Source organism: Doryrhamphus excisus, chromosome 15, assembly GCF_030265055.1.
Source record: "Doryrhamphus excisus isolate RoL2022-K1 chromosome 15, RoL_Dexc_1.0, whole genome shotgun sequence".
Taxonomy (NCBI): Eukaryota; Metazoa; Chordata; class Actinopteri; order Syngnathiformes; family Syngnathidae; genus Doryrhamphus; species Doryrhamphus excisus.
This window is the reverse complement of record NC_080480.1, coordinates 15,019,447-15,043,830: the sequence shown is the minus strand read 5'-3', so window position 1 is coordinate 15,043,830 and position 24,384 is coordinate 15,019,447. Positions and strand designations below refer to the sequence as shown.

The 24,384-nt window shown below is 38.1% G+C and overlaps 1 protein-coding gene and 1 long non-coding RNA gene across 5 annotated transcripts in view; one reads left to right on the top strand and one right to left on the bottom strand.

Annotated features, from left to right (window-relative positions):
* LOC131103042 (uncharacterized) overlaps positions 1–8,801 on the top strand; it is a 31,301-nt gene extending 22,500 nt beyond the window's left edge. For 3 of the 4 annotated variants that reach the window (XR_009119542.1, XR_009119541.1, XR_009119539.1), the window contains 2 exons: positions 49–301; positions 1,410–3,527. This is a non-coding gene — a long non-coding RNA (uncharacterized LOC131103042). The other variant, XR_009119540.1, reaches the window with a different exon arrangement.
* baiap3 (BAI1 associated protein 3) overlaps positions 1–24,384 on the bottom strand; it is a 47,774-nt gene that overhangs the window by 3,494 nt on the left and 19,896 nt on the right. Inside the window, exons 3-33 of the mRNA XM_058048894.1 lie at positions 21,785–21,872; positions 20,104–20,187; positions 19,919–20,026; positions 17,635–17,694; positions 17,474–17,540; positions 16,100–16,313; positions 15,976–16,020; positions 14,331–14,408; positions 14,048–14,153; positions 13,870–13,977; positions 12,553–12,645; positions 11,473–11,576; positions 11,288–11,405; positions 11,029–11,153; positions 9,619–9,709; positions 9,387–9,443; positions 9,205–9,302; positions 9,076–9,127; positions 7,725–7,876; positions 7,419–7,542; positions 7,159–7,299; positions 5,846–5,941; positions 5,350–5,565; positions 3,956–4,024; positions 3,801–3,880; positions 3,571–3,679; positions 3,242–3,313; positions 1,912–1,995; positions 1,714–1,834; positions 1,528–1,651; positions 55–260 (exon numbers count right to left, since the gene is read on the bottom strand). Coding sequence (XP_057904877.1) covers positions 55–260; positions 1,528–1,651; positions 1,714–1,834; positions 1,912–1,995; positions 3,242–3,313; positions 3,571–3,679; positions 3,801–3,880; positions 3,956–4,024; positions 5,350–5,565; positions 5,846–5,941; positions 7,159–7,299; positions 7,419–7,542; positions 7,725–7,876; positions 9,076–9,127; positions 9,205–9,302; positions 9,387–9,443; positions 9,619–9,709; positions 11,029–11,153; positions 11,288–11,405; positions 11,473–11,576; positions 12,553–12,645; positions 13,870–13,977; positions 14,048–14,153; positions 14,331–14,408; positions 15,976–16,020; positions 16,100–16,313; positions 17,474–17,540; positions 17,635–17,694; positions 19,919–20,026; positions 20,104–20,187; positions 21,785–21,872 — 3,290 coding nt within the window. The remainder of the gene's footprint in view (positions 1–54; positions 261–1,527; positions 1,652–1,713; positions 1,835–1,911; positions 1,996–3,241; positions 3,314–3,570; positions 3,680–3,800; positions 3,881–3,955; positions 4,025–5,349; positions 5,566–5,845; positions 5,942–7,158; positions 7,300–7,418; positions 7,543–7,724; positions 7,877–9,075; positions 9,128–9,204; positions 9,303–9,386; positions 9,444–9,618; positions 9,710–11,028; positions 11,154–11,287; positions 11,406–11,472; positions 11,577–12,552; positions 12,646–13,869; positions 13,978–14,047; positions 14,154–14,330; positions 14,409–15,975; positions 16,021–16,099; positions 16,314–17,473; positions 17,541–17,634; positions 17,695–19,918; positions 20,027–20,103; positions 20,188–21,784; positions 21,873–24,384) is intronic.

Here is a 24,384-nt window from a genome sequence, read left to right as displayed (position 1 = left end):
ACGATTCTGCGGATAAATGCATTATTATGATTATGATTATTATTTTAGACGTACCGCTGGGTTTGCTGCGAGACAGATGGAGGATGAAGGGCTGCACGCTCTTTCCGGCCGGCGTGGCGTTGGGCCTCCCCGGCCAACAGAAGTCGCTGAGGGGGGCCACGGCCTCGCCGGCGAAGTCGTTGGTGGAGAGCCAGTCGTAGTCCATCACAGTGAAGGTCAAACAGGCGAATCTGTGTCGGTACTGCTCGGGACTCACATGGCTGCAGAAAGGGTTGACATCACAGCTATCGGGCTATGCTAGGTAGGCTACACTTCCATTACTGCAATACCAAAGTGAAATATGATGAATAGAAATAACTAAAGTACTTTTGAATTATTGATCATTTTTCAAAATTATTTTTGATATTAGAAATATATTTTTATTTTATTTTATTTTATTTTATTATTAAATGCAGAATTTTTGAATTATTGATCATTTTTCAAAATTATTTTTGATATTAGAAATATATTTTTATTTTATTTTATTTTATTTTATTTTATTTTATTTTATTTTATTTTATTTTATTTTATTTTATTTTATTATTAAATGCAGAATTTTTGGTTTCAGACCTCTTGAATCTTTAAAAATAATTTTTATATTCCCATTGTATTTGCACAAATATATATATTTTTAATAAGCATTTTTAAAATGTAATTATAATTAAAATTATATATTTAAATGACAAATATTTCTGCTTTTTTTAAAGACATTTTCCTGTATTAAATCATTAATACATTTTAATACTATTTTATAAATATTTTACATATTTAATGAAATCATAAAAAATGATACAATTACATAGAATTCTTGCATTAATCAATTGTAAAATAAATAATAAATAAGCCATTTAATTCAATAAAGCTTATTTATTTAAATTATTATTATTTATATAAATAAATAAAGTATATTATTTGTATAAATTACAATTAAATTACATTAAAATAAATAAATAAATTATATTATTTATATAAATAAAAATTTAAACATACAGTATATATTTGTTTAATATGATACATAGTTGTTTAAAAAAATGTATAGACTTGAAAATAAAATAATAAAAAGACAATCTCATAGAACCTTTTATATTAAACAATTTAAACTTCATAAATTATGTATTTAATGAAGCAATAGACAAGTTAAAAAATTATTATAATAAAAAATATTCATAAAATACTCAATAAGACATTTTAAATACGCAAAAGTCTTGTATTAATCCATCATACTGTCCTAAAAACAATAATATACATATACTGTATATCATGATATACAGTAATACATTGAAAAGGTTTCTACTGTACTTTTGGACTAATCCTGCTCTTGGCTGAATTCAATTACTTTCTTTTCCACGTGTTCATGTTTCTAAATAAAGGCAGGGAGCGTTGACCTTTACGTGGCGGAAGCACGACGAAGGAAACGGAGTCGTTGAAGGACTAACCTAGCACACACGCTACGTGGGAGGCATGACCTTTCAAATGAGAAGAACTCACAAGTAGAAGAGCTCGTCAAAGACGGGGTGGAGCGTCTTCAGTTTCACTTGCGTGCGTTGGCTCTTGGCCAGCGGGAAGAGGTGGTGTGGACACAGTTCCACGATCACAAAGGGGTCGCTCAGGCCTAACAGGGACGATTATCCAATTGCTACATTTACCGCTGTCGAATTAGCTGTATGCATTTACCGTTAGCATCCAGCGCCATGATGTCGGCGGCGTGCAGGATCTCCACCGTTAACCTCTGCTCGGGAGCGTCGTAGTAGCACTTGACGCTGATGCGACCGAAGCGTGTGTGTTTGAGGGTTTTCTGCAAAGACAGAGTTAGCGGCTAGTCGTGATAAAGAAGAAGATAATCGATCGATGCTCATGGAGGCGGAATCGCACCTGCAGGGAAATCTTCTCCAGGTAGTATTGTTCGATCAGCTCAAAGGAGGAACATTTGTTCAGCTTCAGCTCCTCCTCCAGGGCCTGAAGCGGCGTGAGAACAAAAGAAAGACATAAATGTTGGATTTCTTACTTCCAGTACCGGTTATGATAACAAATATTATAATAATTAATAATAACAAAGCATCAAAATAACAGTAAAATAATTCATTCATTCATTTTCTACCGCTTTCCCTTACAGGGGTCGCGGAGGTGCTGGAGCCTATCCCAGCTGTCTTTGGGCGAAAGGCGGGGGTACACCCTGGACCGGTCGCCAGCCAATCACAGGGCACATATAAACAAACAACCATTCACACTCATATTCATACCTATGGACAATTTGGAGTCGCTAATTAACCTAGCATGTTTATGGAATGTGGGAGGAAACCGGAGTACCCGGAAAAAAACCCACGCATGCACAGGGAGAACATGCAAACTCCACGCAGAAATGCCCGTGGGTGGAATTGAACCCTGGTCTCCTAGCTGTGAGGTCTGCGCGCTAACAAAGACATCGCGCTAACCATCTTTATTGTTATTAGAGCCCTGTAGATATGAAATAATTCTTTGTTTACACCACATTGCTCAACGGTAATGCACAGGGGGAGGGGGGTCAGAACCATTAGCATCTATTAGCAAGTGAGTGAGCTAACTTGTTAGCTTCCAATTTATATACTGTATTCTAAACTTCAGAAAGGGTTTAAAATAAAGTGGGGAATGACAAAGAGGGCAAAAATGTACCACTTCCACACAAAATGGGAGGAGAACTTCTTTTCTTTTCACTCGGACAAGAGTATTTCAATACTTTTTTGACGAATAATACACCCCAGTCAACTATTTATTTATTTTTAATAATATATATATTAATATATTTATCATTTGTAAAAAATTTAATTAATTAATTGAATTAATTTTTTATTTTTTTATAATAACTAATTATTTAATTTTAGAAAAACTGTGATAGAGCGAGAGATCAATAATCCAGACACACTATTACGAGGGAGGACTGATAATTTAATATTATAATTGAATTGTAGAGTAGTTGAATGCGTATAAACTAATTAATGTATGATCATTTTTGCATAATTAATGCACTTGCATTAGTTATTACGATTTTAGATGACATTTTTGTACTCATTTATTGTACCATAGAGCCTAAAAAATGAAATTTTGAGATGTTTTTCTTGCATCCACGATAGCATCCCTGCACGCTATGAATATGATATGATATGAATATGACGCATGATGCATACATTAGCTGTCTGCACTAAAAAAAAGATGCATGTTACATAACCTTGTAGTCTCCGCTCTTCATGTCTTCCAGGGATAAACCGTTTCCTTTGTCGTGGAGGAACTGCAACAAAGTCTACAGAAAAACATAAACAGACAAAAAAATCATATTAAGATATTAATTTCATGTTCATAATTCATCTTGACTTGAGTTGATTTGGTTTTGTGTCGGTATAAGCTCACATTTTTTTTTCATTTTGACGTAGCGTATGAAGACAAATCAATAGGGAGGTGGAATCATGTGAGAATATTATTGATCATAACTCCACTTAAAGACTTAATTGGGAACTTTCCAGGTTGGGGAGACACGGAACGAGGAACGTCAGCGCTCACCTCCACTGTGTACTGGAAGCGGTTGTAGAACTCCACCTGAACGCCCCTGTTTTCAGTCACCGAGTCCAAGATCATGCGCAGCAGCAGCTCCCATAGGCTCTGCAGAACCCTAGAAGAACACCCAGAAGCATGTATGCAAATATCAACAATAACAAGGTACGTATATATTTTTTTTATTTCTTCACCATTAATGAGTTAATTAATTAGTAACAGAAGAAGGAGGTAATTACCGAGCCAGGTTGTCTTTCACCAGCGTGTCAGTAAGGACGACCACCGTATCCTGGAGGTACTTCATAAGGGGGGCCACAGCCTGTCGACGGTACATGAAGTGATGAATGTATTATGCAGCATGGTGTCAACTATCACATGCTGCCTGGAGACGTACGTCATCGTTGTTGATGGAGTCAGGAGACAAGCTGATGTGTTGGATGTAGCGTCGCAGCTCAGGCAGCATCTGTGGGAAGGCGCCATATGCACAAACGTACAGCCATGATTAACATAGAGCATGGAAACATCACTTTATGTGTGCATTTCATACAGTAGGGACGGAATGTGGGAAGTTATTTTTAATGTTTGGTTAAAAGTGGGTTTAAAAATACTAAAAGTTTTTTTTTAATAATTAATAATAATTAATAATTTTAATAATTAACAGCCTTGTAGGAATGTGGCTCAAGAAATTTATCATTTTGACAAAACAATATAATATTTATACTCGTGTAAGCAAAAATAAATATTTAGCATTGAGAAAACACAATTACATTATTTACTGTTTTTTTTTTTTAACTTTAATTCAATTTATTAAATGTGGGTGACAAATTAGTCCCCTCAAAATACCCTTCAAAGTAAATGTTTGTTATTTTTAAAATTTAAAATCTATTTATTTATTTTAGTTCATTAAATATTAAAAAAGGTTTTATTTCATGTACAATTTTTTATTTTTTATAATTATTTTTATTATTATTAAATGTGGGTGACAAATTAGTCCCCACAAAATACCCCTCAAAATAAATATTTATTTTTTATTTAAAATCTATATTTATTTTATTTCATTCAATTTTATTTCATTAAATATTAAATATTAAAGTGTTTATTCCATGTACAATTTTTTATTATTATTATTTTTTTATTATTATAAAATGTGGGTGACTAATTAGTCCCCCCAAAATACCCCTCAAAATAAATGTTTATTTTTTTTATTTAAAATCTATTTATTTTTTTTCATTAAATATTAAATATTAAAAAAGGGGTTATTCCATGTACAATTTTGTAATTTTTTATAATTATTTTTTATTATTATTAAATGTTAAATTATTATTATTAAATTATTAAACAAATTAGTCCCCTCAAAATAAATGTTATTTTTTTTTTATTTAAAGTCTATTTATTCATTTTATTTCATTAAATTTTATTTCATTAAATATTAAAAAAGGTTTATTCCATGTACAATTATTTATTTTTTAATAATTACAAAATTATTATGTAAATACATTTGGGCACTAAAATATCCCCAAAATGTAATTTTTTGCCTCTTTTTTTTTATTAAATACTGTACTATGAATATATATATAAAGATATATATAATATACTAATTAAAATAATAATTTTTTTGACATTTATCGACAGCTGCAGTTGGCTTGGTGACACGGCTGGAGACGACCACATCCTATCCCACCCGGCATCCTCCAGTTGTTTAAGTTGCCACATCCAGCACATTTGTCAGTGTGTTGCCTGGACCATACCAAGAGGTGTCCCTAACACGTCGCCACAGGAGCGTCGCACCTTGTCAGTGAGCAGCGCGATGAGGCGCTTGGCCTCCCTCTGCAGGTCCAAGTCCATGTTGAAGAGCTGCCCGTTGAGGGCCTTGTAGACTTGCTCCTTGCCCTCTGCTCCGCACGACTCCTCCATGGCGCGCTCCACACCCGACCAGTCCAGGTCGCGGGGCAGGTGACCCAGGCATACCCGAACGTGCTCCACGTTGTTCAAAGCGACGCAGAGCTAGCGGCAAGCGAGGAGGAGCGAAGGAGGAACAAGAGAAGAAGAAAGAGGGCGGAGGTGGAGAAAAAGCCGAAGGAAAAGAAGCGGGGCTACAGAGAGCAAGGGGTGGCGGTGTGAATGATTGACAGCCGACAAGAGGCAACTTGCTTTTTCTATGTGTTAACGCATCAGGCGCACTTTTCCTCCTGCTGGGACGCCACGCAGACGCCCCTTGGCTGACATTTACTTCCTGCGTCAACACACACAACCTCCGCCTGCTTCGCCTTTCCGCAGGCGTTACCTGCACTATGAAGCTCTTGTGGTCTCGGCCCAGCTGGTTCCTCTCAATCTTGCGTGTCAGCATCTCCGAGTAGCACACGGCCTCGCTGCAAAAGTTCTGCGGCACAGAAGGTCGGGGGGGTGACTCCCGTGGATGCGACCTTAGGAGATCACTTGGAGGAATTCAACGTAATACGGTGATCATCACACATTATTCATGTACAGTATACTCTATACTGTATACTGTACTATATATGTCAGTGTGATGGGCAGACCGGATCCATAAGGTTTTTAAATATTTGGGGGGGGGGCGCTGCAAAAACAGAATTTTAATATAGCTGAAAATATTATATAGTGGCGGCAAAATAATCTGTTTTTCATGGGATTATTCATGGGACTATACATATTCAGTATATTCACATTTTATAATATTTATTACATTTTACATGTATTATTACAGAATGTGTAGTAATAAAATAAGTTTGAGTAATATAATATTAATAATAATAATACTTATATTATATGAATAATATAATTGAAAATAATAATTAATAAAGAATTAATTTATTAATTAATAATTAATAAACAATTAAAAATGATCATCTAAAATGCATTTATATATTTTAATTTTAAAAAATTGCAATTAGCTTAGCTTATTTCTATTTAATTGATTCAATGTTGGTAACAATTTGCGGATTATTTAATAAGAAAAAAATACAGTCAAACAAATGAATATAAAAACATAAGAATATGTCAAAATCACAAAATTAATAATAAAAATGCTAATAGTAATAATAGTAATAGTAATAATCATGATAATAGTAATAGTAGAAATATAGATAGAAAAAATAGTCAATATCACAACAATTATTTCTAATAATAAATATAATGATAATTAATATTCTATTAATTATTATTAATAAAAATATTGTTGTTGCTGTTAGCAGTACCATCAGTTGTTTTTTTATTTTTGTATTAACATGTTATATATTGTTATTTTGAGAAATTATTATTGTTTATTATTATTATTATTGAGATTATTATTGTTATTATTTTTACACGTTCATATGTAATATATTTTTTATATATTTAAATTATATTATTTATAAAATCCATACTTTTTTGCGGTTGAATGCAATCTAGTCAGGTTATATGCACAAAAAATGAAAACTATATTTAGATATAATTATTTATATATAATACATATATATTTCTACATAATTTCCATATTAATTTTGAATCATGCAAGTGTAAACGCGATATACTTAAGTGTAACGTTGTTCGGCATGTCCAACATGAATTTCGTGAAGTTCGTGACTAGACGTTTGCTCTTACGTCGGTCAAGCGTGTGACGAAGATGAAGGCGCCCGCAGAGTCCGGCCAGGCCAGCTGGAGCCAGATGTCTCTGACCTGTCTGAAACAGGAAGTCACCTCCAGAGCCGAGGAGCTGTGTCTCACCTGGTGCACCGCCTCTATCTGACCAACCAAGACCAAGAAGCAGACGCGTTATTGCAATAATACGAGAACATTTGAAGAAGGATCAAGCAGGAGCTTTGTCCCTAATGGAGACATCTCCACGGCAACCGGTTCCTTACCTTGTCGCTTTCCACTGCTTTGCAGATCCTGTCACATGACCTGTCATGGATGATCTGCAGGAACTTGTGAATGGACGACTTGAACCAGTTATGGAAGCCGGTTAAGGCTAGCATCTTTGCATCTCTGCCCAGGACAACCAAACACAACAACACAAGAATGAAATCATAGCAGACATTGTTTATGCTATGCTATGCTATGTGGAGAAAAGTATCGGGACGCAAAACTGGAATGCGGAGGTTCGAATCTCATCATGTCCCGATACTTTTTTTTTTTGTTTTGTTTCTTGTCGCTGTGTCGTCACCAACTTGAGAGGGAGAAACTCCCGGAAGCTTTTGAGGCTTTTCAAGGACATGAAGAGCTCAAAGACGGTCTCGCCCATGGTCTGGCTCAGTCTGGAACTCTCCTGCTCCAGGGTGCCGCAAAGCCTCTCCATGGCCACGTTGACGTCATCTGCCACCTAATGGCGGCATCAAACATACTTGCTCACGGTGCACCCAAATGAAAACAACACATCCACAGCAAGTTAACCCATCACATAAATCAACTACTATGTGGGTGATAAACAACAACTCAAACAACTAAATACAGTATGTAACTTAAAACTGTAATTTCCAAATGCCCGCAAGGCATGCTGGGTAGTCCAGCATCAACAACAATATAAGCTATGAACAATAAAACATGTTAACGCCTTCTCTGATGACCTCAACTTTTTTTGTAATCAGTAAAGTAAAAATGCGACAAACAGCAAAATGTTGGGAGAAGCTACCCAGCATGCCTTGCGGTACCATTATAAAGGTGTTTTTGATTTGACTACTATGTGGGTCATAAACAACAACTCAGCGCTAAATAAAGTATGTAACTTATAACTGTTATTTCCAAATGCCCGCAAGGCATGCTGGGTAGTCCAGCATCAACAACAATACAAGCTATGAACAATAAAATATGTTAACGCCTTCTCTGATGACCTCAACGTTTTTTGTCATCAGGTAAAAATGCGACAAAAACGGCAAAATGTTGGGAGAAGCTACCCAGCATGCCTTGCGACACCATTATAAAGGTGTTTGTGGTGTTTTTGCTTTGATTTGATTTGATTTGACTACTATGTGGGTCATAAACAACAACTCAGCGCTAAATAAAGTATGTAACTTAAAACTGTTATTTCCAAATGCCCGCAAGGCATGCTGGGTAGTCCAGCATCAACAACAATATAAACTATGAACAATAAAACATGTTAACGCCTTCTTGTTTACCTCTGATGACCTCAACTTTTTTGCAATCAAACACGGCAAAATGTTGGGAGAAGCTACCCAGCATGCCTTGCGGTACCATTAAAAAGGTGTTTGTGGTGTTTTTGATTTGATTTGACTAATATGTGGGTGATAAACAACAACTGAGCGCTAAATACAGTATGTAACTTAAAACTGTTATTTCCAAATGCCCGCAAGGCATGCTGGGTAGTCCAGCTGCAACAACAATACGAACTATGAACAATAAAACATGTTTTTTTGTAAAACAAACTTGTTGTAATCAGGCAAAAATGCGACAAACATGGCAAAATGTTTGGAGAAGCTACCCAGCATGCCTTGCGGCACCATTATAAAGGTGTTTTTGATTTTTTTTTTTTTTTTTAGCACTGTTTAGTCCAAAAAACCATACCAGTTTCTCCAGCAGTCTGTAGGACACGCTGAAGAAATCCACTTTGACTGCACTGCAGAAACAAAAAAAAAAACAAAGGTTGATGAATCGCAACAACGTTTTACGGCAATTTTGCTGCTCGGCGTTCACCTGTAGAAGAGTTTATTGTAAATGTTCTGGCCACTCTGCACGTCTGTGCACACGGCGTCCACCACCAGTACCAGCTTCTTCAGCTGCTCCTCCAGAGACTGCATCGTTACCACATAAAAAAAATCCTTAATTCTTTGCAATTTAAGTACTTCAAAGTTTGAATCCTTGCGTGCAAAACACACCCCGTCCTCTGGTTTGTGTTGCGCAATGAGGCCCTCGTACCACTCGGAGGTTCCTTTCTGTTGAAACAGTGCAGTCATTAGCAAGTAGGTCGTTATTAATGTGCCCCATTGGGTTAATTACAGGACTTCAAAGCTAAGTTGTTCACAGGCTGACGAGCTACATCGTTATGTACTAGTAGTCCAGTGTAGTAGTAGAGTGTAGTGTACTCAAGCCCCGTTTTTGTTTTCAAACCTTCACAGCGGAGATGATGTCCAAGTGTAGTTCGTTCCGAAGAGGACAAACCGTCTTAAACGCTCGCATGTTCTGAATGTAGCCGATCCCCCTGGTGCACAAAAACAAAACATATATAAGTATATTACATAATATACCTTACCAATGTGAATAACTGAATATGGAAATGAGCTACAGATCTTTAAATGAGGGGGTGTCCGAAAATCAGAGCAAAATTTTTAAAAATCTGAAATAATTTTACAAGAATTATGTGTAAATATGAAGAAAAATAAGTAATATTATGAGGGAAAATAACATTTTAGTAGTGTAGTTTTATATATTAAAAATATAAATGTATATATTAGTTATATATATAATTATGTATATTAATTATTTTTATTATTATTTTTTTAATTAAATTTATATATTAAAAAAATATTTGCAAAGCCGTAATGTTATAATTAAAAAAAACAAAAAACAATGAGTAAAGTTGCACGTTCTGGAAAATTGGATTATGGACAAATATTATGTTATGAGAATAAAAATATGCTAAGAAAAAAAACGTTAAAAAAAATTGTATTAAAAAAAATTATATGAAAATATATAAATAATATGACATTTTTTAAATTGTAACATTACCAGAAACAAAGAATAAAAAATAAAGTTGCATTTTAGGTTCAGGAAAATGTGATAACATTATGTGGTTTGAATTTCATACATATTTTGAGAGTTACAATAATTAAGTAATAATAATAAAATAATAATAATAATAATAAAATAATAATAATAAATAAAATAATAATAAAAATAATTAAGTAATAATAATTGAAATGGACCATTGACTTAAAAAAATGTGCTTTGAATTTCATACATATTTTGAGAGTTACAATAATTAAGTAATAATAATAATAAAATAATAATAATAATAATAAAATAATAATAATTAATAAAATAATAATACAAATAATAAAGTAATAATAATTGGAATGGCCCATTGACATCAAAAAATGTGGTTTGAATTTCATACATATTTTGAGAGTTACAATAATTAAGTAATAATAATAATATTAATAAAATAATAATAAAAAATAACAAATAATAATAGTAAAATAATAATAATAAATAAAATAATAATAAAAATACTAAATTAATAATAATTGGAATGACCCATTCACTTCAAAAAATGTGGTTGTTTTTGTCGGCACATTTATCCAAGAGGAGACTGAGGGCCCCACTGCAGTAAGGTGGAGACTCCGGGCCTAAAAAGTGTTTATTATTGTCATTTCTCGCCACATCTCATTGGCTAAGCTTTAGACACCCACGGCTTAACTAGTGCCCGCTTTCAGGAAAAGTTACTTCTTTGTAAAGGTCAAGCATGTCCTGTTGTGTCATGTGACGCGATGGATGGTGGCGGTCGCGGAGTCACGTTACCTCAGCATGAGCTCGTAGCGCGTGATGGCGGCGGCGCTGGTGCAAGGAAAAACCTGCCTCATGTTCTTCATCAGACACAAGCAGTGCTCCGTGTAGAGCCTGAAACTGTCCGACAGCTGCCTCTCCTGGAGACAGGAAGCGCCCGGCGTTACGATTGGCGACATTTTTAGCTAAACCAGAAAACGAGCTAATGAGGCGGACGTTTTTCATGTCATTTTTTTTTCTTAACTTCCCCCCCTCCTGGGGTTGGAGGACCTACCAGGTCTCCCCTCACAGAAGGAGGGTCCCACTCTGCATCGATGGCCCTCAGGAGGCGCAGCAGGAGGGAGTAGCACACACGCTGGGTTCGATGATGGCCGCTGTAGCACTGCCAGCGGCTACGGGAGGTAAAATGCAACTTTTATAATTCAGTCATTTTGGAGTCTTTATACCTCGAAAACTCACATGATGGCCTGTTGGAGACGGGTGAGATCCGTCTGCATGGCGTGGTGAGTCAGGACCGTCCACGCCGGGGGGCTGACTTGCCCGTTCCAGTTGTACGGCTCACGCTAGCAAAGGAAAAAGATAAAGCCGGCATAGCAATGTAGCGATATAGCCTGCTAGCTATGTTTAGTTTTACACTGGCCGGACTAGAGGTTAACTTAAAACTGTTTCCAAATTTTCCAACAAAATTTTCCAACATTTCCAAATGCCCGCAAGGCATGCTGGGTAGTCCAGCTGCAACAACAATATAGACTATCAACAATAAAACAACGCCTTCTCTGGTGACCTCAACTTTTTTTGTAATCAGGTAAAAATGCGACAAACACGGCAAAATGTTGGGAGAAGCTACCCAGCATGCCTTGCGGCACCATTATAAAGGTTTTTGTGGTGTTTTTTGATTTGATTTGATTTGACTACTATGTGGGTGACAAACAACAACTGAGTGCTAAACAAAATTTTCCAACATTTCCAAATACCCGCAAGGCATGCTGGGTAGTCCAGCTGCAGCAACAATATAAACTATGAACAATAAAACATGTTAACGCCTTCTTCTTTACTTCTCTGATGACCTCAACTTTTTTTGTAATCAGGTAAAAAATGCGGCAAACACTGCAAAATGTTGGGAGAAGCTACCCAGCATGCCTTGCGGCACCATAACAAAAGTGTTTTTGATTTGATTTGATTTGACAACTATGTGGGTGATAAACAACAACTCAGCGCTAAATACAGTTTGTAACTTAAAACTGTTATTTCCAAATGCCCGCAAGGCATGCTGGGTAGTCCAGCTGCAACAACAATATTAACTATGAACAATAAAACATGTTAACGCCTTCTCTGATGACCTCAACTTTTTTTGTAATCAGGTAAAATATGCGACAAACACGGCAAAATGTTGGGAGAAGCTACCCAGCATGCCTTGCGGCACCATTATAAAGGTGTTTTTGATTTTTTGATTTTTTTAGCGATATAGACTGCCTGCTATGTTTATTTTTACACTGGCCAGACAAGAAGTATTAAGAATAATAATGGGCGGAATCGCACCTTGACATGAGCGTGCTCGTGCTCAACAATCTGACTCAGCAGTTTCTTGTGGATGGACACGTTGGATTCCCTCTTCGACAGCGCCGTGTCTCTCTGGGGTCAGAAAATACATGCATTACAGTACATACATCGGGGGTACTGTAATGGACACAAGGGGCCATTTTTGATATTTTGTAAAGTAAATAGTCTGATACTGACTATTTTTTTGCCGATTCCGATATCTACCGATACCATTACTGAAATGTGTAACAACATTATTAGGGAAGTCCAATGGGGCCGTGCTAATAATTATCAGTACCAATTATCGGCCCGATATCAACATAACAATGCGATATCGTTTGATATCGTTATCTTATTTTTTTCTAATCACCAAAAACGATATTTTTAAGATGCTGTATGCGTTCATTCCACCACAGGAGATATGTCATGTTACATGTATCAGTATCAGCTGATATTGGTATCGGAAATCGAGAGTTGGACAAAATCGGCATATCGGTTTTCGGCAAAAAAGCCAATATCGTACATCCCTAAATCTTTTTTACAAAATTGTTGTAAAGTGGTGTTTCTCAGTTATTTTCTGTCATGCCCCCTCCACCCCCCCGGGACAAAACGGAGAGCATACAAGCGTATTGAGGAGTCAAACTTAAATTACATGTTTGTTGGTTATTCTGCATTATTCACCTGTAGTGTATTGTCTGTTATCTACATATTACATTACTGTGTGATGATTTAGCATCATAAGACACCCTAATTAAGAATGCTAGGTGGAATATTAACCTGCATAAAACATACCCGCGGCCATGTTACATGTATCAGTATCGGTATCAGCTGATATCGGTATCGAAAATCGAGAGTTGGACAATATCGGCATATCGGTTTTCGACAAAAAAGCCAATATCATACATCCCTAATTTTTATTGAGCAAAATTATTGTAAAGCGGTGATTCTCGGTTATTTTCTGTCATGCCCCCCCCCCCCAAGGGACAAAACGGAGACCATAGAAGTGTATTAGGAGTCATACTGCATGTTGAGTACTATAAATTTGTACATGTTGGCAGGTAAAATGAAAATGACATGTTTGTTGGTTATTCTGCATTATTCATCTGTAGTGTATTGTCTGTTATCTACATATTACATTACTGTGTCATGTTTTAGCATCAGGTAGGTAGGAATATTAAACCAGCATACAATTTCAATGAAGCTGGTGAGGTCATTATGAGCTCTGATGTTGCGTTCATGAAAAATCGTTTTTATCTTCTTCTTCAATAATCTTCATCACTTGATTCTGAGGTGATCGTGGATCGAACGAGGCGTCACCTGGCTGGTGAACAGCTTCAGTATCAGGTGACATTCTCCTTGCACTTTGGATGCGCTGGACCGAGGCTCCAGCTTGAACCAGGTGTCAAAGCCACCGACGGGGATCTCCTGTCGGGACGGAAACGGACAAATTTGAGGTACGTTTTTTTATCTGTTGTTGAAGTTTCTGTGAACTTACATTGAGAAAGATGTTAATGCATCCCAGGAAGTCATCGGCGTTCTCCTCGGAGCCGGACGAGGACGAGCCGTTGGCACGCACCGACTTTGCTATCTGCTTAAAATACCTAATGAGAGGCAATCAAGAAGGTGAGTCATTTTTTTTTCTGCATGATTAAACCGAGATAAGCCGCCACACCTCCAACATGATCTGCATATGCATATGTTTTGTATAATGAATAATAATAATAATAATAATAATAATAATAATATTAATAATAGCAACTGTGGAGAGTGGATGATACCTTCCCATGCCTCGGAGACCGCTGACTTCATTGAGCTTTTTGCAGGCCTCAGCCACCGAAACGTCGTCATCGTGATCCCTGGAGAACGTAAAGTAGGATTATCCTATTTGCAATAACTAGAACATCAATAATCAAAACCCAGGGAAAATAATTTCAAATAAAAAAAAAACTAATTAAGCTACAAAAGGCAGCCATTTTCATTAATATTCATTTTTCATGTACTGTAATCCCTCGGTAATTGCAGTTAATTGATTCCAGACCCAACCACAAGTGAATTTCCGCAGTATTCCTTATTTAAAGACAGAATATTTAAGCATTATTAGAGCCCTCTAGACATGAAATAACACCCCTATATTGACTTTTAAACTCATATTACCCTAATTTGTAAATAAAAGGAAATAAAACCTTTTAGGGGCTGCACGGTGTACGAGTGGTTAGCACACAGGCCTCACAACTACAAAAACCCGAGTTCAATTCCACCCTGTTCGCCTCTCATTCAGTGTGGAAGTGGTATTTTTATGATAATTTTTTTTTCTTCTATGTCCTTCTTCTCAGGCTGCATGGAAGCAGAGTTGTCACAGCTAGGAGACCCAAGTTCAATTCCACCCTCGGCCATCTTTGTGTGGAGTTAGCATGTTCTCCCCGTGCATGCGTGGGTTTTCTCCTGGGACTCCGGTTTCCTCCCACATTCCAAAAACATGCTAGGTTAATTGGTGACTCCAAATTGTTCGAGTGGTTAGCACACAGGCCTCACAACTAGGACACCCAAGTTCAATTCCACCCTCGGCCACCCAAAAAAAAAATGTTCTCCTCTCATTCAGTGTGGAAGTGGTATTTTTATGATTAAAAATTTTATTTTTTTTGCTTCTATGTCCTTCTTCTCAGGCTGCATGGCAGCAGAGTTGTCACAGCTAGGAGACCCAAGTTCAATTCCACCCTCGGCCATCTTTGTGTGGAGTTAGCATGTTCTCCCCGTGCATGCGTGGGTTTTCTCCTGGGACTCCGGTTTCCTCCCACATTCCAAAAACATGCTAGGTTAATTGGCGACTCCAAATTGTTCGAGTGGTTAGCACACAGGCCTCACAACTAGGACACCCAAGTTCAATTCCACCCTCGGCCACCAAAAAAAAAAAATGTTCTCCTCTCATTCAGTGTGGAAGTGGTATTTTTATGATTTAAAAAAATATATTTTTTTGCTTATATGTCCTTCTTCTCAGGCTGCATGGCAGCAGAGTTGTCACAGCTAGAAGACCCAAGTTCAATTCCACCCTTGGCCATCTTTGTGTGGAGTTAGCATGTTCTCCCCGTGCATGCATGGGTTTCCTCCTGGGACTCCGGTTCAAGTCCAGGGTGTAAAAAAAAAACTAAAAAAAAATTCTCCTCCCATTCCATGTGGAAGTGGTATTTTTAATGATTTTTTGCTTTTATGTGCGTCTTCGTTAGCACGCAGGCCTCACAGCTAGGAGACCCGACTTCAATTCCACCCTCGGCCATCTCTGTGTGGAGTTTGCATGTTCTCCCCATGCATGCGTGTTTTTTTTTCCGGGTACTCCGGTTTCCTCCCACATTCCAAAAACATGCTAGGTTAATTAGCATGTTTAAAATTCAAAAAATAATAATTAAATGAAAATAAGATGCATCTTACCAAATATCCAAATGCAGCAGATCACTGTGAACATCATCCACTTCACTGCGGAGACAAAACAGAAGAGAACATCCAACATCTAAATGTACGAGTGTATCACATGGTTTGTACCGCGTCCACTCACAAGACAAAGTGTTCGTCCCAGACCGGGTTCAGAGTCTCCGGCTTGACCTCGGTCACCTGGATGCATCTGGCCGGCAAGGCCTCCTTGGTGCTGGAGCGTTTCTCCAGCTTGTCTTTCCTCTTCCTGAAGCTGAATTTCCTTTCCTTTTTCTCCTCGGGGTCCCGTGGGCTCTGGCCCACCAGGATACCCAGCATGCAGTAGGGGTCGCTGTAGCCTGGATGCCAGGGGACCACAGAAGAAGTACTTTAGAGTAGTCAGTGTACGGCTATCCATCACCTTCATCAAGGCACTTCATCATGTCGAAAATCCTGCTCCCCCCTTGAGCCTTAGCAAAGTCACGCTAAAATCATCACGCAGCAACTTAACACAAAAAGCTAGAAAGGAAATATACAAGATAAATATCAATACAAGCTCCCTCTGGTTGCCTGGCAACCAATGAACTACTCTGGGTTCATTCACTCATTCATTTTCTAGGGGTGCTGGAGCCTATCCCAGCTGTCCTCGGGTGGAGAGGCGGGGTACACCCTGGACTGGTGGCCAGCCAATCACAGGGCACATATAGACAAACAACCATTCACACTCACATTCATACCTATGGACAATTTGGAGTCGCTAATTAACCTAGCATGTTTTTTTGGAATGTGGGAGGAAACCGGAGTACCCGGAGAAAACCCACGCATGCACGGGGAGAACATGCAAACTCCACACAGAGATGCCCGAGGGCGGAATTGAACTCGGATCTCCTATTTGTGAAGCCTGTGTGCTAACCACTCGCACACCGTGCAGCCCCTAAAAGCTTTTATTTCCTTTGATTTACAAATTTGGGTAATAAGAGTTTAAAAGTCAATATAGGGGTGTTATTTCATGTCTAGAGGGCTCTAATAATGCTTAAATATTCATTGATTTTCTAACCGCTTATCCACACAAGGATTATGGGGGTCTCGCCTGAGCCTATCCCAGCTGTCTTCAGGAGAGAGGCGGGGTACACCCTGGACTGGTGGCCAGCCAATCACAGGGCACATATAGACAAAAAAAAACATTCACACTCACATTCATACCTATGGACAATTTGGAGTCGCTAATTAACCTAGCATGTTTTTGGAATGTGGGAGGAAACCCACGCATGCACGGGGAGAACATGCAAACAACACACAGAGATGGCCGAGGGTGGAATTGAACACCGGTCTCTTAGCTGTGAGGTCTGCATTTACCACTTCCACACAGAATAGGAGGAGAACCTTTTTTTCATCTCCAATTATAATATTACATTTCATTGTTTTGCAGATGATCTCCAAATCTACTCCTTTTCTGCCCTTTTGAACTTTTGATATCTTGATGATATCAAAGATATGGATCATACTTGAACCATCTTACCGTTGGCATCCTTTGCCAGCAGATTCTTGGCTTTCAGGACGGAGACCCTCAAGGAGAAGGTGGCTCTCTGTGGAAGAATGGAACCTTTTGAGTTAACAGCGGCGATAAACGCAAACAGCTTTACCTTCTTGTGCAAACATTTGCGGGAATTCTACTCTCACCTTGGATTCCTGGACTTTCTGAAGTATGATGTCGTGCTCCTCCTCGCCCATATCAAACACCTTTCAGAAGAAGACAAGCACCTTTTTATTATTACCACGGCTATGCATTTTTCCCGTATTTGCAGCTGAAAGGATTATAAAGAAAAAAAAACATTTCTTTTATGAGGTCCGGTCTGGCGGGCAGCTCCTGGGAACAGACGCGACACACTTTGAATAAAAGACACGCGTGTGGCGCAGACACAAAAAAAGGAGCCTACAATCACTGGCATGGCGCGTGAATAGATGTAATATCATAAACTAGGTATGATCCCTACAAAGTGCGACCGCAGCTTTTTTTTTTTTTTTTTTTTGATCAGCTTTGGAGGCATGCAGCATCTGCTCGGGTTCTTCAAACACAGAGCGAGAGGTTGGATTTGGTGGCTGCTGGCAGAGATTAAAAAAAAACAAACACACAATAAGCAGCTTCTCTTACTGTGGTCAGACTGTGCTGGATTAGACAGCAAAAGTCCCATTTTGCAATCATTCTCACCTTATTTTAGTATTTTAGTAAACGTTAATGCTAATATGTTGTCTTTGTGAATATTGCACCTTCACTATATCGCTGTTAAAAAAAAATTATTACTAAATAATCGCTGTTTCATGGTTGACTATGGCCTATTATTCGTCAAAAATATACTGAGCTAGCATAGCCGAGCTGACATGGCAGATGGAATGTGAAAAAAAAATTCTCCTCTCATTCAGTGTGGAAGTGGTATTTTTATGATTTTTTTTTAGTTAACATGACGAGACATGACTACATGGCAGATGGAATGTGAAAAAACAAATTTTCTCCTCTCATTCAGTGTGGAAGTGGTATTTTTATGATTTTTTTTGGGGGGGAGTTAACATGACTAGACATGACTACATGGCAGATGGAATGTGAAAAAACAAATTTTCTCCTCTCATTCGGTGTGGAAGTGGTATTTTTATGATTTTTTTTTAGTTAACATGACTAGACGTGACTACATGGCAGATGGAATGTGAAAAAAACAAATTTTCTCCTCTCATTCAGTGTGGAAGTGGTATTTTTATGATTTTTTGGGGGGGGAGTTAGCATGACTAGACATGACTACATGGCAGATGGAATGTGGAAAAACAAATTTTCTCCTCTCATTCAGTGTGGAAGTGGTATTTTTATGATTTTTTTGGAGTTAACATGACTAGACATGACTACATGGCAGATGGAATGTGGAAAAAAATGTTCTCCTCTCATTCAGTGTGGAAGTGGTATTTTTATGATTTTTTTTAGTTAACATGACTAGACATGACTACATGACAGATGGAATGTGAAAAAACAAATTTTCTCCTCTCATTCAGTGTGGAAGTGGTATTTGTATGATTTTTTTCGAGTTAAGATGACTAGACATGACTACATGGCAGATGGAATGTGAAAAAACAAATTTTCTCCTCTCATTCAGTGTGGAAGTGGTATTTTTATGATTTTATTTTTTTTTGCTTCTATGTCCTTCTTCTCAGACTGCATGGCAGCAGAGTTGTCACAGCTAGGAGACCCGAGTTCAATTCCGCCCTCGGCCATCTTTGTGTGGAGTTAGCATGTTCTCCCCGTGCATGCGTGGGTTTTCTCCGGGGACTCCGTTTTCCTAGACATGACTAAACATGACTACATGGCAGATGGAATGTGAAAAAAAAATGTTCTCCTCTCATTCAGTGTGGAAGTGGTATTTTTATGATTTTTTTTTTTGCTTCTATGTCCTTCTTCTCAGGCTGCATGGCAGCAGAGTTGTCACAGCGAGGAGACCCGAGTTCAATTCCACTCTCGGCCATCTTTGTGTGGAGTTAGCACGTTCTCCCCGTGCATGCGTGGGTTTTCTCCTGGGACTCCGGTTTCCTCCAACATGTCTATATGTGCACTGTGATTGCCTAGCGACCAGTCCAGGGTGTAAAAAAAAAAATATATCCTCTCATTCCATGTGGAAGTGGTATTTTTAATAATTTTTTTTTGCTTTTATGTGCTTCTTCTCAGGCTGCATGGCAGCCGAGTGGTTAGCACACAGGCCTCACAGTTTGGACACTGGAGTTCAATTGAGTGAATGAGTGATTATCATTTAGATCAGGGGTGTCCAAAGTGTGGCCCGGGGGCCATTTGTTGTAGAAATAAAATTAAACACAAAAGATCAACTGCAAAAATATACTTTTAGCTTTTTTAAATATATATCCTCATTTTTCTGTATGTGGCCCCACTCCGGAAAACGTTTGTCCACCCCTGATTCAGATGTTCAAATACCTTAAGAAGGTACGCAAACAAATCCTCGTCGCTGGTCACATGTTCTGGAGATGGCACGCCCACTCGGTTGACCACCGTGTACACAGCCTCCTCATACAGAAGGTCCAGCTGCATGGAAAACACACTCAGCGTCCAAGACTCGACTTCACATCAACATTTCATTCATTTCGATGAAGTCCACAAACCTCCGTCCTGCTGATTCTGTCTGGGATAAAAGCCTGGTCCACGTGCTCCTGTGGTGGCGGCACCGTGCAGGCTCCCCTTTGGCTCTGTGATGGGACATCATCATAAGAAATCACCATGGGACTCTAACAGGAAGACGTTTAAAGGAACTTAGCAAGTGCACCCATGACATCAATGACAATTGGTGGAATATCTGGTGTATATAATATATATATCATAATATAATATTCATTCAGTCATTCATTTTCTACCGCTTTTTCCTCACCCTGGACTGGTGGCCAGCCAATCACAGGGCACATATAGACAAACAACCATTCACACTCACATTCATACCTATGGACAATTTGGAGTCGCTAATTAACCTAGCATGTTTTTGGAATGTGGGAGGAAACCGGAGTACCCGGAAAAAACCCACGCATGCACGGGGAGAACATGCAAACTCCACACAGAGATGGCCGAGAGTGGAATTGAACCCTGGTCTCGAGGTCACCACTCGACCACCGTGCCGCATATATATATATATATATATATATATATATATATATATATATATATATATATATATATATAAATTAAAAATTAAAATACTATTTGATTTAATGAATGATTAAATAAATGATATATATAAAAAATAAAAATTAAAAATTAAAATACTATTTGATTTAATGAATTATTAAATGAATGAAATATACATATACACATATATATATATAAATAAAAAATTAAAATACTATTTGATTTAATGAATTATTAAATGAATGAAATATACATATATATGTATATAAATAAAAAAAATTAAAATACTATTTGATTTAATGAATTATTAAATGAATGATATATATGATTATATATAAATAAATTATATAATAATAATACTATAATAATATAATATATATATATAATTAAAAATTAAAAATTAAAAATTAAAAATTAAAAATTAAAAACTATTTGATTCAATGAATGATTAAATGAACGAGTGTTAAAGTTTAGGACCAAACTACGCCTCTATTCAATTCAATTAACCAAGGAGTCACCTTCAGTCACCCCGTATATGATCAACCATTAGCGTTAATAGTTATATATAATATAATATATTATAGTTAATAGTTAATAATATAATATCTAGTGGAAATGTGCCTCAGTAGGTTATAAAACCGCATAAAGTGTGCAGAGGTTTACACAAGGACAACTACTGAATAGATGGACTTGGACTTTGTCATCTTCAGCACAAGGACAGAGATAGGAAGATGGGATTCGTACAATTCGTGAGTGCAAACCTTCGGTCTGTAGCTTTATGTACTTCATTTATGATATTTTCATTTACTCTGAGTATTTTTCTGTAGTTTTCAAGCCACACGGTTGTTGTTGTTGTTGCCCTTTGGTACATGACAGCCCAACACCATGCTAATCGTGACAAAGCAGGAAGTGAATCGTAAAGATGACAAACTCTTTGTCAGCGAGTGACTGCAGACGTTTCTAAAGAGAGATCATCACTGGAGGATGAACACAGCCGCTAACAGCAGCTTTGTCACCTCCGAGCTTCCAAACAAACGTGGGCCCCCCCGTCTGTTCGCAGACGTCATCCCGACGACGGAACGGATGTGCCGGCGCTCGCTCGCTGCCCACTCGTGAGTCTTGGGCCTGCGGAACAGATGGAAAGGTGGCAGTCGGGTTTGTTGTTACCTCGGCCTGGGCGGCCTGCAGCATGTTGTCCTGTTTCTGCAGAATGGCGCTCATACGCTCAAAGAATTCCGTGCTCTCCTCCGAGATCCTGCGGAGGAAAAATTAAAAATACTATTTGATTTAATGAATGATTAAATGAATGACTCTATTCAATTCAATTAATAGCGTTAATAGCTGTGTCTGTAGGTAACCTCTTGATGTAGGGTTTATATTAGCTGCATTTGCATTAGCTTTGTTTACCTCTGAACATTATTAAAGGAGACCAATTATGCTTTTTCCACTGCTCAGATTACAATTGAATGCATCACATAATAAGTTCACAGTTCCACATGTCCGAAAGGAGTAGGAAGAAGCAAAGCTTATTTAATCCTACCCCTCCATCTGGTACTTTTACAATCAGTAGCTGTTACATTTGTTCACTTCCTGCTTTCTTAATATAATGTAAGTTTTTTTTGTTGTTTGTTTTTTTGTTTTTACTTTATTTTATTTTTATTTTTTATTTTTTTCTTGAATTGGCTCATCGTTGTGCATCGTTTGAGGTCCTAGTTAGGTCCATCACTTTGGGCGTGTGACCAATCACAGCGGAGCGAGCACGCCCCGGAAGCGGACTGTGTTTGGAATAAATTACAACAGACCGTTTTGGCACGAAGCACAAATGAAAGAAAATACAGCACGAATAGGTGCCGATTCTGGAAGATCTAAAACATTTTCCATATGGGTTATTGTGTGTAGCTGCTCTATAGGACACCATAACTCAATACAAAGTGTCGAAAAATGAGCAACTCTAGGATGCCTTAGCTGTAGTTTATAATAGTTTGAAGACGCTATGCTGCTAGAGCGGCGAAAAGAAAGTGAAACAGTCTGAAAGAGTCCTATTTGGTGGTAGCTTTAAGTACTTTTAATAGTACTGTCAAATGCAGTTTTCAAATTGTTTGTTCCTGCATTAACATACAGCAGTATTCTCTTCGAAGAAAACATGCTGCTAGAGCGGTGAAAAGAAAGTGAAACAGTCCAATATACGAATAATAATTTCTAATTTGGTGGTGGTTTTTAAGTACTTTTAATAGTACTGTCAAATGCAGTTTTCAAATTGTTTGTTCCTGCATTAACATACAGCAGTATTCTCTTTGAAGAAAACATGCTTCTAGAGCGGTGAAAAGAAAGTGAGACAGTACAATATAGGAATAATAATTTCTAATTTGGTGGTGGTTTTTAAGTACTTTTAATAGTACTGTCAAATGCATTTTTCAAATTGTTTGTTCCTGCATTAACATACAGCAGTATTCTCTTCAAAGAAAACATGCTGCTAAAGAGGTGAAAAGAAAGTGAGACAGTACAATATACGAATAATAATTTCTAATTTGGTGGTGGTTTTTAAGTACTTTTAATAGTACTTTCAAATGCAGTTCTCAAATTGTTTGTTCCTGCATTAACATACAGCAGTATTCTCTTTGAAGAAAACATGCTGCTAGAGCGGTGAAAAGAAAGTGAGACAGTACAATATAGGAATAATAATTTCTAATTTGGTGGTGGTTTTTAAGTACTTTTAATAGTACTGTCAAATGCATTTTCAAATTGTTTGTTCCTGCATTAACATACAGCAGTATTCTCTTTGAAGAAAACATGCTGCTCGAGCGGTGAAAAGAAAGTCAGACAGTACAATATACGAATAATAATTTCTAATTTGGTGGTGGTTTTTAAGTACTTTTAATAGTACTGTCAAATGCAGTTCTCAAATTGTTTGTTCCTGCACAGCAGTATTCTCTTTGAAGAAAACATGCTGCTAGAGCGGTGAAAAGAAAATGAAACAGTCCAGTGTTTCAAGAAATTGTAAAAAATACTATGAAATACTTCTATTACTGTTGTACAATACAGCTCTGGAATTGCTTGTTATTGCAGATACAGCTGTAGTCTACAGCTAATAGCTAATAGCTAATAGCTAATAGCTAATGTTTTTGTTTTGGTAGCATTCGACTTTTTCATGCAACTCCTCTGCTTCTGGCTCCGGGTTCTTCCAGGTGTGAGAAAACTCCCGGACTCCCGCCGGCCCTCAGTTGTCATGGCGACACATTCAGGGGATTGGGCGGCAGGCTCAATGCCGCCTTGGGAATCCCGCTCGCTTCCCAAATCTCTCAGCGGGCATCTCTCTTCCTCTGATGTGAGCAGTGCGCAGAACAGAGAGTGGGGGGGTTGGGGGGGGGGGGGGGGGTCGTGATGGGGGGGGGCTCATCCATCAAATCCACAGCACCGAAGCCCCATGCCCACTCGTTTCCCCACACCTCATCATATTACGCCGTGGAGCCGATCCATGAGAGGCCCCCGTCACGCTCTTTTATTGGCGTCATCGCATCGCAGTGGGTTGCAGCCCATCCTCGCGCCCGCCTGTCGACGCTCGCCGTGGTGGGGTGGGGGGCGGGGGGTGGGGTGGAGCAGATGGTAAACCCCTGAGGTATTGATGAAAACTAATGGCAGCCACGCTGGGAGAGCCGGACCAGCTCCCGCCGCGGCGAGAAAAAGGTGGCGGTTTAACGGTTAAGGACATCAAACGGTGGATTGCTATGGTGGAGTCACATGATCAAGAGACAATACTATACTTTGGA